Source organism: Caretta caretta, chromosome 10 (genome assembly GCF_965140235.1).
Source record: "Caretta caretta isolate rCarCar2 chromosome 10, rCarCar1.hap1, whole genome shotgun sequence".
NCBI lineage: Eukaryota > Metazoa > Chordata > Testudines > Cheloniidae > Caretta > Caretta caretta.
Window position 1 is genome coordinate 40,149,650 of NC_134215.1, and position 16,703 is coordinate 40,166,352.

A 16,703-nucleotide genomic window follows, 5' to 3' on the forward strand; every position below is an offset into this window, starting at 1 on the left:
CACTGAGGAGAAAGGATGGCCTTGTGTATAAGGAAGACTAAGGTGACCTGGGCTCAGTTCTCTCCGGGCAAGCCTGGGCAGTGTACCCAATCTCTCTGTGCCTCAATTCCCCCTCAGTACACAGGGGATAACAGCACTGCCTTTGTCAGTCGTTTGGGGCAGAGACGGTCATTCACCATGTGTTTGTACAGCACCTAGCATCATGGGGCCTCTGCATAACACTAGTACTAACAATGACATCATCTCAGTGTTCTTCTGGAATCAGCTTCCATGCCAGTATCCAAGTTACGAGGGAGCGGGAGCAAGACCTCTCCCTACATTACTGCAGGAATCAGAATCGTCATCTCATCAAAAAGCCGTGAGGGAAATAACTGTTCCTGACCCTAGGAGAGAGGTGGCAGCCAAGGCCTAGCACATACAGCCACCAGCCCCTGGGGCAGGAGTGACAGATGGACACAGCAAGTCAACCCCCAAACCCAGTGGGCAGCCTCGTCCTGGTGGATCCTCTAGTCAGGCTGGAAGCTGTTCAGACCAGGACTGTTTCTCATTATGTGTCTGCACAGCACGCAGCAACTACCCCTGAGAGGTTCCTGTGGCTCTGCCTGTCTGTCGCCCTTGTATAGTCTGGAAGGCCAGTGAAGTCCTGCTGGATTGAATTGTAGGTGTGTCTCTGCGTCCATCAATAGGTTTTAAAGCTGGGGGACCCTTATGGTCATCTAGTCGGACCTGCCTGTATAACACAGCCCAGAGAACCTGTTAGGGAAAAAGGGTTTCCCACCCCCGTCTAGGGTTGGGAGGGTAGCCTTCCCTGGACTTCTGTATTAGCCAAACAAACACAAAGTCAGGACTCTTAGATAAAATGAGGCACTTTAATGCTAGCTGAAGGGCTCACCAATTCCTACACAGAGGAATATGGCGAAGCCCAGAACAAAGAACAAGGTAGAGCTTTTATAGCTTGGTTCAACATACTTTGTGATATCTCTTCCAGTTCAAACCGGTCAACCCCTGTTGGTCTGAGTCCTGAGGTATGAACATGGAGGCCCATCTGTATAAGGAATTCTTTCCCCAAACGGGGAGTACAGGTTACACATAGTTCAAATTCTTTCTACCCATAAACATAGGGAAAGGACAGATAAGCATAGAAAAAAGACAGAAGCCTAGCTTTACATGATTATAGGGTTGTTTTCTGGTTCTTTTCTTTATCAAACCCACCCGGGATCCTGCAGCCAGCCCATAGCTTATGGTTGAGCTGGAGTGTATGTTTTAGACAGACATCCATCCAGTCTCAGTGTAAAGACTTCATGGGGTGAGAATCCACCGTCTCCCTTGGTAAGTTCTTCCAATGGTCAGTTACCCTCCCTGTTAAAATCTGCCCCTTATCTCTAGGCTGGGTTTATGCACCATCAGCTTCTGGCCACTGAACTTTTGGGTTCCCCTTCACCCTCCACTCCTCCTCCTCTCCTTCTTTGTGTTCCTCAACAGCCTCTTATGGCTCCTTCACCTCAGGATACGGCTCCTTCACCTCAGGGCCCTCACTACCTGATGGGGAATTTCCCCCTTCCCTTACACCTAGCCCCACCTATTCCTCTCTCATGAGTTCCCTAGTACATGCTCGCCTGCTGTCTCCCTTTGTGTGTGAGTGCATGAGGGTTTGTGTTCTCTCTGCCTGCCTGTCCCGGGTCCCGTGTGCAGCCCTGATCCTGCAGTGTGTTAGCTGGGCCTTGTGAGCGGTGAGTAGGCTGCTCTGCCAGTGTGCACTGGCTGCTTGGTCCAGGGAGTGGCTGTGTGAGGCAAGTGGATTAAGTGGTGCCAGGTGACTCAGTCAAAGTGGCAGCACATGTTCAGGCATGTAGGACACTTGCTATGGCTTTTGAATAATGGCAGCTGATATGCCATGGCCATTCACCCTGTGCAGCTTCAGTGTACCATGAATTTGTGTCCTGCCCTTGGCAGCTTTCTGAGAATGGGTTGTGCACATTAGTTGCTCTCTGCCTGCATTCTGTAGGGGCTCCTACCAGCAATTTTGGGAGGCAGCTTTGCCTAGTAGATAGAACACTGGACTAGATTCAAGAGACCTGAGCTCTATTTCTGGCCCTACCCCTGGCCTGCTGGGTGATCTTAAGCAAATCACATTGCCACTCCGTGCCTCAGTTTCTCCATCTTTAAAACAGGGAGAATGACACTTCTTTTGCAAAGCTCTTTGAGATGTACTACTGAAAAATGCTATATTAAAGCTAGGTTTTGTTATTAGCCAGCACTGCTGTTCCCATGCATACCAATGGTGGTTTGGCCTGTTACTTAACTCATTCTTTTTTGTTCTTTCTAGAAGCTGCCCCAGCTAGATCCATAGATAATTCCAGCAAGGTAAGACGGTTTTGTGCTTGTTCTGTCAGAGTTGGGGATCAGCACATGCAGCATTCCCTGTACCTGTGGCAGGAATCCAAGCTCAGTTTTCAGGATCATTGGCTGGAATGGAGGGCTGATTGATATACATTTCCTCTTGCCCCGTGTTGTTTTTAATACAGCAATTTTAATCTAAGGTCCTATTGTTCCCTCAATTCCATCCCTTTCATAGAATCATAGAATATCAGGGTTGGAAGGGACGTCAGGAGGTCATCAAGTCCAACCCCCTGCTCAAAGCAGGACCAATCCCCAATTTTTGCCCCAGATCCCTAAATGGCCCCCTCCAGGATTGAATTCACAACCCTGGGTTTAGCAGGGCAATGCTCATACCACTGAGCTATCCCTCCTTTTCTCCTGCCTCAAGGTTCGATCACACATCCAAATTGGTGGACACGTGAGCCAATAAAAATAATAATCCCTAGCTCTTCTTTTCAGGGGGTTGGTTGGATGAACCAGGCTGACAGCGCCATCCAATGGTGATGCTCCGGGATATAACACCCAACAGTAGGGGTCCTAGGCACTGCTTCGCCTCATGGTGTTATTGCCCCGTGGTGAGATACCAAGGGGCCACTTCACTTTGCGGAGATATTGCCTGTGGTGGGAATCCAAGGGTCCACTTCTCCTCGTGGCATTCTTGCCCCATGGTGAGAGTCCAAAGGGGCGCTTCGCCTCCCAGAATTATCGCCCCATGGTGAGATTCCAAGTGGCTGCTTTGGCTCACGGCGTTATTGCCCCATGGCTGGGAGTGCAATGGGGAGCGTTGCCTCGCGGCGTTATCGCCTGGTGGTGAGAGTCCAAGGAAACTCTTTGCCTCACGGCGTAATAGCTCTGTGGTGAGAGTCCAAGGGGCCGCTTCGCCTCGTGGCGTTATCGCCCCGAGGCTGGGAGTCCAAGGGGCCGCTTCGCCTCGTGGCGTTATCGCCCCGAGGCTGGGAGTCCAAGGGGCCGCTTCGCCTCGTGGCGTTATCGCCCCGAGGCTGGGAGTCCAAGGGGCCGCTTCGCCTCGTGGCGTTATCGCCCCGAGGCTGGGAGTCCAAGGGGCCGCTTCGCCTCGTGGCGTTATTGTCTTGAGATGGGAATCCAAGTGTCAGGTACACCTTACAGTGTTATAGCCCTGTGGTGAGAGTCCAAGGGACAGCTTCGCCTCGCTTCGCCTTGCACAGTTGTCAACCCATGGCTGGGAGTCCAAGGGGCCGCTTCACCTTGTGGCATTATTGCCCCACAGTGAGAGTCCAAGGGTCTGGTACGCCTTAAGGCATTATCGCCCTGTGGCTGGGAGACCAAGGGGCCGCTTTGCTTCATGGCATTATCGCCCTGTGGCTGGGAGACCAAGGGGCCGCTTTGCTTCATGGCATTATCGCCCTGTGGCTGGGAGACCAAGGGGCCGCTTCGCCTCGTGGCATTACTGCCCCGTGGCTGGGAGTCCAAGGGACCGCTTCGCCTCGTGGCATTATCGCCCCACACTGAGAGTCCAAGGGTCCAGTACATCTTACGGCTTTATCACCCTGTGGTAAGAGTGCAAGAACTCATTTTTCCTCGTGGCGTTATCACCCTGTGGTGACCGTCATAGGGGCCACTTTGCCCTTTGGTGAGAGTCCAAGGGGCCGCTTTGCCTCGTGGCGTTATCGCCCTGTGGTGAGAGTTGGGAGGGTAGGGGAACCAGGGCCTACCCTACTCCTCCATGTTCTGACCCTTTTAAAACCAGGTAGCCTAGCACAGAGCTCAGGCCCAATATCTCCACACTCATACCCTGGGTCACTTCCTGCCCTCATCTTATTTCCTCCAGCATCATCTTTGGGGTCGGAGGTGGGGTATCTCTCGTGATTGCACTGGTCCATCTGGAGCAGCTCCTCAACTGGTAACAGGAAGTCATCCCCTTTAGTTCCCATGGCCGACTGACTAGGAGGCTCGGACCCGGCGGCTGGGAGTCCTGGTGGCTTCCTGGGAGGAGACTGCAGCACACAACTGCTCTCCTCCTCAGTAAGCCAAGACTGCGTTGTGCTGCTCCCTTTTGAACATTCTCTCTACTGGGAGCATGCCCAACAAGGGCGAGGGGGCATGGCCTCTTGGGCCCAAAACAGATTGTTAACCCTCGCCTCGCCAGCGTGGGGTTGATACACCCTGTCAGACTTATCTAGCACTTTTCATCAGTAGGTCTCAAAGGAGATCAGTAGCATTATCGCCAGTGGGACTGCTGATGTGAGTAAGAACTCACCAACATTAGGAAGGGCTGCAGAGCCTAGCCTTCACTGTACTTCTTGCCCTTCCCATGCCACCCCTAACCCTGCCACCTTACATGATAGGGTATCGGAAAGACATTGAACCTTGAGGCATCAAAACACAGGCCATGTAAATATTCCAGATTCTAATGTTAGCAAATGCTCGGGATGTACAGGTGTATATAAACAGTTCCCTAACTGATACTTGGCAAGGGGATTTTGTTGTGTCTTTGTCTCTTTATTCAATATAGGTAATATAAAGGAAGCACATGGGTACAGTGGCTCCAAATGAGCATGTTTACTAGACATCTCTTACATGCACAGCCTCCCTATGTATATAGACCGCTGTTTTTACAGGGTCTTGGTGGCTTCAGAAGCACAGAAGAAAGTAAGGGTCACTAACAGGCTCACAAACTATTTAAGGGGATGGGGGAATGGGAAATGTATTTGGGGTGCTGGGAGAATGAAGTGACTTGCTGAGAACAGAGACAGAGTGAGTAAGCAGATGTAAGTTCTCCTTATGTCATTTCCTGATGTGAGGGTTTAAATTGCCAACTTCAGTTTTAATTAACAAAGTTATTTGCACTGAATTACCTTGTTTTTTTTTTCCCCAAAGAGAAAAAAATAATGATACTGTCACTGACTATGACTTGGGTGCTGCTCCCTTCTCCATCCGCTGGCGGGTGGAGGCAAAAGGAGCAACCCATTTTCCATGTTTCTGGGGTCATCTCCAAGAACTGAGAACATCCACTGCTGTCTGTCCATCCATCCATCACCCATTGTTATGATATGTCAGGGCCTTTCCTATTATGTGTCCCAAATTGTGTAAAATGCATATGTCTAGCCTCCACATTAAGGAACCTAGAGCCACACCATCTCCAAAGACTCTTTCAAACATATTCCCAAGCAGAAAACAATGAGCTGTCAAGGATCTGTTTTCATTGTTTAGGCCCCTTCGTTGCTGAAGAGGAAAGGAGTCCAAACCGAGGCCCCTGCGAAGGTGATCAAGACTGAAGCTGATGCAGGCAAATGGGAGCAATCAGCAAGGAAGCACCAACAGAATTTGCTGGAACAACCGGGGACCAGTTCCTCAACAGCAAGCAACTCTTCATGCGTGACTGACAGCTTCAGTGCAGCCAAAGTAGCTGACTTGCTGGAAAATAACATCTATGAGCCATGTGAGCCAGGTAGGCAGAGACGATCACTTTGACCATTTACATCAGTGAATCCACAAAGAGATTCCTGAAATACATGTGGGTCCTGTGAGACCTTATCTGGAGTATTGTGAGCAATTCTGGTCTCCCAGGTTTAAGAAAGATGAATTCAGACTGGAACAAGTGCAGAGAGGGGCTACTAGGATGAACCGAGTAATGGAAAACCCACCTTATGAGAGGAGACTCAAAGAGCTTGTCTTGTTTAACCTAACCAAAAGAAGGTGGAGGAGAGATAAATACATCAATAGGGATAAATACCAGGGAGGGAGAGGAGTTATTTAAGTTAAGGGCCAATGTGGGCACAAGAACAAATGGATATAAACTGGCCAACAATAAGTTTAGGCTTGAAATTAGATGAAGGTTTCTAATCATAAAAGGAATGAAGTTTTGGAACAGCTTTCCAAGGGAACAGTAGGGGCAAAAAACCTAACTGGCTTCAAGACTGAGCTTGATAAGTTTATGAAGGGGATTGTATATTGGGACTGCCTACAGTGGCATGTAACTGATATGTGACTGCAAGCAGAAAATATCTCCAATGGCTGGTGATGGGACACTAAATGGGGAGGGCTCTGAGTTACTACTGAGAATTCTTTCCCAGGAATCTGCCTGGTGGGTCTTGCTGACATGGTCAGGGTCTAACTGATCACCATATTTGGAGTCAGGAAGGAATTTTCCCCCAGATCAGATTGTCTGAGACCCTGTGGGTTTTTTGCCTTCCTCTGCAGCCCGGGGCACAGTCACTTGCAGGTTTAAACTTGTGTAAATAGTGGATTCTCTGTAACTTGAAGTCTTTAAATCATAATTTGGGGACTTCAGTAACTCAGCGAAAGGTTAGGGGTCTATTACAGGAGTGGGTGGGTGAGGTTCTGTGGCTTGCAATTCGCAAGAGGTCAGACTAGATGACCATTGATGGTCCCTTCTGACCTTAAAGTCTGAGTCTATGAGAGGTACATCTGGTGGACAGTTAGAAAAGTACCTCCTCTGATTTCCTACAGATTTCCTAAAGGGATCAGATTTTAGAGTAACAGCCGTGTTAGTCTGTATTAGCAAAACGAAAAGGAGTACTTGTGGCATTTTAGAGACTAACCAATTTATTTGAGCATAAGCTTTCGTGAGCTACAGTTCACTTCATCGGATGCATACTGTGGAAACTGCAGAAGACATTATATACACAGAGACCATGAAACAATACCTCCTCCCACCCCACTCTCCTGCTGGTAATAGCTTATCTAAAGTGATCACTCTCCTTACAATGTGTATGATAATCAAGATGGACCATTTCCAGCACAAATCCAGGTTTTCTCACCCTCCGCCCCCCCCCACACACACACACAAACTCACTCTCCTGCTGGTAATAGCTTATCCAAAGTGACCACTCTCCTTACAATGTGTATGATAATGTCTGTGGGGGGGAGGGGTGGTAGGAAAAAACAAGGGGAAATAGGCTACCTTGCATAATGACTTAGCCACTCCCAGTCTCTATTTAAGCCTAAATTAATAGTATCCAATTTGCAAATGAATTCCAGTTCAGCAGTTTCTCGCTGGAGTCTGGATTTGAAGTTTTTTTGTTATAAGATATCGATCTTCATGTCTGTAATTGCGTGACCAGAGAGATTGAAGTGTTCTCCGACTGGTTTATGAATGTTATAATTCTTGACATATGATTTGTGTCCATTTATTCTTTTAAGTAGAGACTGTCCAGTTTGGTCACTTTATGATCTTATTCACAGAACCAAATGAGTTGTATATATTTGCTGATCCTATTCCCTTTTAACTGCACTGGATTTAATTCCATTCATGTTTCTACACTGTGTTGTATTAGCCCCAGGAAAGGCCCATAAATGCTTGACAGGATGTAATGTAATGGTGACCTGCAGACTTTTTTTTTCTTTAATAGGTCAGAGTAGGCCACAGAAACTCCCTCATCGCTACACAAACACATGCAGCCCTGGACACACACATTGAAGCCTAATTTTCCTTAAGAAAATCTCACACAATTTTTTGTTTTAATTATTATTATTAGCCCTGTGTTTTTCCACTCTCTCCACCAGAGAATTTTGACATATACCGGGTGTGAATATTGAGGGACTGTTGCTTGGTGCAGAATTGCTCCCTTTCTTCTCTTTCTCCAGACAATGTATGCATCTCAATGCACACCAAGTGCCAGCTTCCTTTCTCATAGAATCATAGAATCATAGAATATAAGGGTTGGAAGGGACCCCAGAAGGTCATCTAGTCCAACCCCCTGCTCGAAGCAGGACCAAATCCCAGTTAAATCATCCCAGCCAGGGCTTTGTCAAGCCTGACCTTAAAAACCTCTAAGGAAGGAGATTCTACCACCTCCCTAGGTAACGCATTCCAGTGTTTCACCACCCTCTTAGTGAAAAAGTTTTTCCTAATATCCAATCTAAACCTCCCCCACTGCAACTTGAGACCATTACTCCTCGTTCTGTCATCTGCTACCATTGAGAACAGTCTAGAGCCATCCTCTTTGGAACCCCCTTTCAGGTAGTTGAAAGCAGCTATCAAATCCCCCCTCATTCTTCTCTTCTGCAGGCTAAACAATCCCAGCTCCCTCAGCCTCTCCTCATAAGTCATGTGTTCCAGACCCCTAATCATTTTTGTTGCCCTTCGCTGGACTCTCTCCAATTTATCCACATCCTTCTTGAAGTGTGGGGCCCAAAACTGGACACAGTACTCCAGATGAGGCCTCACCAATGTCGAATAGAGGGGAACGATCACGTCCCTCGATCTGCTCGCTATGCCCCTACTTATACATCCCAAAATGCCATTGGCCTTCTTGGCAACAAGGGCACACTGCTGACTCATATCCAGCTTCTCGTCCACTGTCACCCCTAGGTCCTTTTCCGCAGAACTGCTGCCTAGCCATTCGGTCCCTAGTCTGTAGCTGTGCATTGGGTTCTTCCGTCCTAAGTGCAGGACCCTGCACTTATCCTTATTGAACCTCATCAGATTTCTTTTGGCCCAATCCTCCAATTTGTCTAGGTCCTTCTGTATCCTATCCCTCCCCTCCAGCGTATCTACCACTCCTCCCAGTTTAGTATCATCCGCAAATTTGCTGAGAGTGCAATCCACACCATCCTCCAGATCATTTATGAAGATATTGAACAAAACCGGCCCCAGGACCGACCCTTGGGGCACTCCACTTGATACCGGCTGCCAACTAGACATGGAACCATTGATAACTACCCGTTGAGCCCGACAATCTAGCCAGCTTTCTACCCACCTTATAGTGCATTCTTCCAGCCCATACTTCCTTAACTTGCTGACAAGAATACTGTGGGAGACCGTGTCAAAAGCTTTGCTAAAGTCAAGATACAATACATCCACTGCTTTCCCTTCATCCACAGAACCAGTAATCTCATCATAAAAGGCGATTAGATTAGTCAGACATGACCTTCCCTTGGTGAATCCATGCTGGCTGTTTCTGATCACTTTCCTCTCATGCAAGTGCTTCAGGATTGATTCTTTGAGGACCTGCTCCATGATTTTTCCAGGGACTGAGGTGAGGCTGACTGGCCTGTAGTTCCCAGGATCCTCCTTCTTCCCTTTTTTAAAGATTGGCACTACATTAGCCTTTTTCCAGTCATCCGGGACTTCCCCCGTTCGCCACGAGTTTTCAAAGATAATGGCCAATGGCTCTGCAATCACAGCCGCCAATTCCTTCAGCACTCTCGGATGCAACTCGTCCGGCCCCATGGATTTGTGCACGTCCAGCTTTTCTAAATAGTCCCTAACCACCTCTATCTCCACAGAGGGCTGGCCATCTCTTCCCCATTTTGCGATGCCCAGCGCAGCAGTCTGGGAGCTGACCTTGTTAGTGAAAACAGAGGCAAAAAAAGCATTGAGTACATTAGCTTTTTCCACATCCTCTGTCACTAGGTTGCCTCCCTCATTCAGTAAGGGGCCCACACTTTCCTTGGCTTTCTTCTTGTTGCCAACATACCTGAAGAAACCCTTCTTGTTACTCTTGACATCTCTGGCTAGCTGCAGCTCCAGGTGCGATTTGGCCCTCCTGATATCATTCCTACATGCCCGAACAATATTTTTATACTCTTCCCTGGTCATATGTCCAATCTTCCACTTCTTGTAAGCCTCTTTTTTATGTTTAAGATCCGCTAGGATTTCACCATTAAGCCAAGCTGGTCGCCTGCCATATTTACTATTCTTTCGACTCATCGGGATGGTTTGTCCCTGTAACCTCAACAGGGATTCCTTGAAATACAGCCAGCTCTCCTGGACTCCTTTCCCCTTCAAGTTAGTCCCCCAGGGGATCCTGGCCATCCGTTCCCTGAGGGAGTCGAAGTCTGCTTTCCTGAAGTCCAGGGTTCGTATCCTGCTGCTTACCTTTCTTCCCTGCGTCAGGATCCTGAACTCAACCAACTCATGGTCACTGCCTCCCAGATTCCCATCCACTTTTGCTTCCCCCACTAATTCTACCCGGTTTGTGAGCAGCAGGTCAAGAAAAGCGCCCCCCCTAGTTGGCTCCTCTAGCACTTGCGCCAGGAAATTGTCCCCTACGCTTTCCAAAAACTTCCTGGATTGTCTATGCACCGCTGTATTGCTCTCCCAGCAGATATCAGGAAAATTAAAGTCACCCATGAGAATCAGGGCATGCGATCTAGTAGCTTCCGTGAGCTGCCGGAAGAAAGCCTCATCTACCTCATCCCCCTGGTCCGGCGGTCTATAGCAGACTCCCACCACTACATCACTCTTGTTGCACACACTTCTAAACTTAATCCAGAGACACTCAGGTTTTTCTGCAGTTTCGTACCGGAGCTCTGAGCAGTCATACTGCTCCCTTACATACAGTGCTACTCCCCCACCTTTTCTGCCCTGCCTGTCCTTCCTGAACAGTTTATAACCATTCATGACAGTACTCCAGTCATGTGAGTTATCCCACCAAGTCTCTGTTACCCCCATGTAACCATCAGAAACCCCAGTTTAAATGAGAGCAAAATCAATCCCCCAGCTTGGGTGTTTGTTCAGATTCTGGTAGCCTGGCCTTCTGCACCCCTCTTTCCTTGCTATCTGTAAGGAAAACCTTGCATAGAAAGAGAGATTGAAAAGACTAGGACTCTTCACCTTAGAGAGGAGATGAATGAGAGGGGATGTGACACAGACATACATAATCATGCATGGGATGGAGAAAGTAGATGGGGGCTGCTATTCACCCATTCTCATAATACAAGAACAAGGGGACAGTCAGGGTAGTTAGAAGCAGCAAAATTAAAATCCATATAAACATTCAGTCTTTCTTTTGAATCTTGCTAAGATCTTGGTTTCAATGATCTCCTATGGCAGTGAGTTCCACAGGCTAACTGTGCACCATGTGAAAAAGGAAGGTCACCTATCACATACACCAATCCCTAGTCTCGCACATACACCCCTGCGGTCCCTGGCACACTCAGACACCTTCAGGGGTCTGACGTGCCTTTTCGTCTGTTGCAGATGATCCCACAGTTTGTTTGGACAGCTCTGAAGGGGATGACAGCGATGAAGAGTCAACAGTGAGTGTGGCATAATGCCCAAGAGCACCTATGGCATCACAGCTCCCAGGGTAGATGCTGGGAGATTGAGAACAACCTCCAGTATGACCTGTCTCAGCTGGAACATACCAGACACTGTCTGTATATGTGGTGTAGGGCGCTCAGCATTTAGGCTGATTTTCAAACGAGATTTGATGCCCCGACCAGTTTGACAGAGATATTTTAGCACCTAACGATGCAGAGAGGCACCTAATGGATTTACCAAAGCACTTAAGGGTTTGTCTTCCCTGCAGAGTTAACCTGGGCTCTTCCCTTGGTGTTGCTCCAACCCCCATCCTGTCCATACGCAAAACCCCCTTACTGAGTTTAGCAGTGCTTTACACCCAAGTTAGCTTGCCCAGCTTGGGGTGGGTGGGGGGAGTGTTAGAGCCCTGCTTTCACTGAGGTGGGTAACCCACCTGCTTTGCAGTGAGGATGCAGCTAAACCACTACAGTGCTGATAGTCCTCCACTGCCTTCCCACAATCCCCTTGTGCCCAGAAGGATAAAGGAGGTCTCCCCCAATTATCCGGGAAGAATCATAGAGCAGCTTAGCTCACTGCTGTGTTAAGAACCATCGGAGGGGTGCCACAGCTCTAAGGACACACACGGGGGAGCACAGCAGCCATGAGGACACAGTAACCTGGGCAAGGCTTTTCTGCTCGCATCCAGGCTAGGCTAACCCAGGAACTCAGCCCCAGGTGCCAATCACCTGAATGAACTCTGCAGCGAAGACAGAGCCTCAGTGAGTTTACAGTGCCTCAGCCCATCCTGGGGGAACTAGAGGTCGTGAGTTTCCAGAGCTCATGCTCTGGCATCTTTAGGAGCTTTTGAGAACAAGTCACCATTTCCTTCCCCAGGACTCTAGTCTGCCAGACGACATCAACAGCGTCAGTTGTGAGAGCAGCAAGGGAGACCTCCTGGCCTTTCCTGCTGGCAGCCTGAGGGAGCTCAACACGAGACAAGCATCACTGCTCTTCTTTGACCTCAAGTTCTTGAGTAAGACCCTGAGAATTTCTGTTTTAAAGGCAAATGTGAATCCCTGTCTGCAAATCATTGGGGTGAGATCACTGCGCTTAGCAACAGTCCTATCAGGGGGGAGTGAGGGGCAGGCCAGATGTCATGAGGCTTCCTGGTCATGCTGGGGAAAGTACATTCTGCCATGTCCCCATTAGGGTGTAGTATGCTCCCCCACAGCATGGTGAGGCAGCTCTGCCGTTGGGAGGAGCACCAAGTCCATGAGGACATGAATATTTTTATGTAAGGATGGTCAGCTGCTAGTGGCCAGTGCACCTTCCACATGGTCATTCAGGGCTCTAGATTAATGGCCACAGGACTTTCTGGAGCAGCCATTCCCTTTCAGAAGTGACACATTCAAGAGAGGAAGCACCTGCTTTTCAAGCACCTCAGATGCCCCATCATAGCAGCGTAAGAGAGACACCTTTCCCCTTTCCCAGGAACATGGTGCTACAGAGATAGCAGTTGATACTGTAAATGGGAAGGGTTAGTTGAAGCATCCCTGATGTGGCAAGCTATACTTGGATGTCAGACACTGATGACCTGCTTGGGGAAGACTATGAGGAGAATTGGAATGGGCCAGATCCCCAGTTGCTGTTAATCGTTGTAGCTCCATTGAAGTCCATAATTACACCAGGTGAGGAGCTCACTCAATGTTCTAGTTTCGCTCGACTAATTCTGTCTTTCACTCCCAGCAGCGAATAAAATCCTTCAGCTGGCTCTGGTGGATGGAGAAAAGAACTTTACCATCTTGATTCAGCCTCTGAAATCTTTGCCTGGCTTGATCTCAAAAGGCGGCGTCTGTGAGATTGGTGTGAAGACTTTATTCCGCTACCTCTGCTCTGTCCACAAACCCATCTTAGCAGGGTATGACCTCTGGTCACCAGCCCTTCCTATCCTTTTTCAATCTCTGGATCTCATTAGCAAGAAAGAGGAGTTTAGTGCAGCTGTCTTTGGTTTCCTGGACATCTTGCCCCTGATTAAAGAGAAGATCCCCAAGGCTGGGAGTTACAAACTGAAGAACCTGGCCAACACTTACATTTGGCGGCAGCTCAGTGATAACAGCCCCCTGGAGAATGCAAAGGCCCTAAGGGATCTGTGCACAGTTCTGGAGATTGATCCAGTGGAGGACCCGAAGCCTGTGCTCACCTGCTCTAATCTGGAATGTTATGCTTCCCTTCAGCCATTGCTGAATGAGAAACTTCTCACTAAGCCTTCGGTGCGGATGCTGTCCATGCACAACATGAGCCTTTCCAAGCTCCACACCTTATACCTGAGGGACCCTGAGAAAGGGCTGCAGAAGTTCTGCAGGTTCTTCAATTCTCGGCTGCAGAGCTCTGAGAAGAAAATCCGAAAGCTAAGTAAGATCAAAGCCCATTTCCAAAGCCCACAGCCATCAGCTGGGCACCAAGCAGCAGCAGCAAATGAACTGCCACGAGCAATAAAGAGTGAGCCAGACTGCTGAAGTACATCTATAGCTCAGACAAATATATCTGTGCATGGCACCTCAGGCATGAGGCTGAGCAGCAACATTCAGCTCTGAGGTCCAGACTCCACCAGAATTCAAGAAGTTCAGATTCACCATCTTCAGTTTGGCCCATTATCTAGAGCAGGGCCTGTTGCAAAGCTCACATCTAGATCTGAACTATGAATTTCTGGGTTGCTTGGATCAGGTGTTCTGGGGGGCAGGGGACTCTCTCCCCCCCCCCTTTGTATTTATTTCATATACAAAACTTTGTTAAGCTGAAGTGCTTAGGGCACTACCCTAGGACTTGGGAGACATGGGTTCAAGTCCCTGCTCCACCACAGACCTCCTGTGTGACTTGGGGCAAGTCATGTAGCCACTCTCTGCCTTAGTTTCCCATCTGTGCATTGGGGAAAATAGTCTCGCCCTGCCTCACTGGAGTGTTAGGAGGCGGTGGTTACGTCCTATTCAGGCCTGTCTGTAGAGGCCTATACTCTAAGAATTTAGGTGTATTCTTATCACTTGGCTAGTTATAGAGGTATAAAAGAAAGAATCAAAATCACTGTCTGCTGGTGTAAGGTCCTTCTCTTACTGTGACAGTCTGAGGCCCTGTTCTTAGGCTAAGGTCTTTGGCTAAGCAACAGAGGCAGCCATAAGCTGGGAAGCGACCGGTCACATCCTCACATTCCAACTTAGTCACATTGAAATAAGGTGCTATTGGGCTGTTAGGCACTATCAGGACAGGATTGTATTCCTATCACCTCCAGAGAAAGGGAAGTGCTTAGAAAATGTAAAAGGAAACTTAGTTTGATAGCATCCTGTCTGGCAAGAACTCACTTTTCAATAGCTGGGATGTGAAATCCTCACTTCTGTATTGTTTTGTCATTATAGTTCCCACTTTGCTATTGTTTTTCTGCATAATCTCTGTCTGGTTCTGTGATTGTTCCTGTCTGCTGTATAAATAATTTTGCTGGGTGTAAACTAATTAAGGTGGTGGGATATAATTGGTTACATAATCGTGTTACAATATGTTAGGATTGGTTAGTTAAATTTCAGGAAAATGATTGGTTAAGGTATAGCAAAGCAGAACTCAAGTTTTACTATATAGTCTGCAGTCAATCAGGAAGTGGGGGGGGGGGGAAATGGGAACAGGGAATGGAGTAAGGAAGCTGGAATCATGTTTGGCTAAGGGTAGGAATGGGAACAGGGACACAGATAGGTAAGGCTCTGTGGTAGTCAGAGCTGGGAAGAGGGACACTAAGGAAGGAAACTGGAATCATGCTTGCTGGAAGTTCACCCCAATAAACATCAAATTGTTTGCACCTTTGGACTTTGGGTATTGTTGCTCTCTGTTCATGCGAGAAGGACCAGGGAAGTAAGTGGGTGAAGGAATAAGCCCCCTAACACTGTGCATTGGGGAAAATAGTCTCACCCTGCCTCACTGGAGTGTTAGGAGGCGGTGGTTATGTCCTATGGAAACAAATAAGTACCCAAGATAGACCGAAATCAGGGTTGCAGAACCATATCAGTGGCTTGAGGACATACTGCCTGTCAGGATTGTTAGAGTTAAAGTCCCTCAAGCATTAAACCCCCCCAAAGGTGCAGAGTTAAAGGTGCTACTCTGAGCAGGACTCATGGTAGTAATAACACTGCAATCTGACCATACGCGATTTCCAACAGTGCTGCCATGATTGGAGCTGCACCAGCAGTTATGGGACCTAATTTTCCTAGTGCAGACAAGACCTGTGTTACCTGATGTATCCATTTCCTCACATAGACTTGTTTCTGTTTGGTGTATGGACCAGATACTCAGAAGTGTGTAGGCACATAACTCCTATTGAGAGTCAGGCACCTAAATACCTTTGAGGATCTGGACCTACGTGACCAGAGGGAGGACTCTGTCTATCCAGCCATTACTTCCTTGTATTTATTATCACCATCAGCCTGTAGAATAAGCAAATTTTATACAATTATATGCACAAGAATTGCCTGTGTGATTGATTCAGGGGGCTGGACTTGATGACTTTTCACAGTCCCTTCCAGCCTTACATGTCTATTACATGTGAATACAGACTAACACGGCTGCTACTCTGAAACATGTCTATGATTGTGGCAGCAGCACACAGAGCAAGGGGAATTTTAATTATAATAAAATGAAATGTCTTTGCTCCGCTCTAAGTGTGGCCTAGATCCTCAAAGATATGGCACCTAACTCCCATTGATTTCATGCAAGTTAGGAGCTTAAATGCCCTGGAGGATCTGGATGTGTTTTCCTACTTACCCTGCGCATTTCCTGCTACTTTTCAATGTGGATTGTAAATTCCTTGGGACAGGGAATCCATTGTCACTGGTGTTTGTAAAGGGCCAGGCACCTGTATGTAATCATGTAAGTAAGAAATAAAATTCATAATTTGATATGAATCCGAAGTTGTTCTGTCTTGACCCATGCTGATCACACTTCCTTAATATCCTCTTGTGAAGGACCCTATCTTGGGTATTGGGGTAAATCATGTGCACCTACCCTCTGCTTGCCACATGCACACAAAACCATCAGGGTACTGGTGCACATGGACAGGGGCTATGAGAACAGGACATATAGTCAAAAACTGCACATCAAATTCGGTCATAAAAGTAGAGGAAAACCAAGCTGATCTGAAAGCCAATCTCAGCTTCGTGTCTCCACCTTGCCCTTAATGAATGAATACAATGAACAGGCACTACCCATATGTTGCTGGAAATATCTTCAAACAGGGGACAAGCCAAATCCCAGATCTGGATGTAGGAGAAAGTTGGCTCCAGATACAGACCTAAATGCAGCCCTTGGGCCCATTCCTAGT

General features: G+C 47.9%; 1 protein-coding gene across 1 annotated transcript in view; it reads left to right on the plus strand.

The window, feature by feature from the left end:
• The window catches only part of LOC125644128 (protein PML), a 24,603-nt gene extending 8,316 nt beyond the window's left edge, over nucleotides 1-16,287 (plus strand). Inside the window, exons 5-9 of the mRNA XM_048867589.2 lie at nucleotides 2,327-2,364; nucleotides 5,572-5,809; nucleotides 11,309-11,367; nucleotides 12,245-12,383; nucleotides 13,097-16,287. Of these exons, the coding sequence (XP_048723546.2) occupies nucleotides 2,327-2,364; nucleotides 5,572-5,809; nucleotides 11,309-11,367; nucleotides 12,245-12,383; nucleotides 13,097-13,866 (1,244 nt within the window). The 3' untranslated portion in view covers nucleotides 13,867-16,287. The remainder of the gene's footprint in view (nucleotides 1-2,326; nucleotides 2,365-5,571; nucleotides 5,810-11,308; nucleotides 11,368-12,244; nucleotides 12,384-13,096) is intronic.
• The last annotated feature ends 416 nt before the right edge of the window (nucleotides 16,288-16,703 follow it).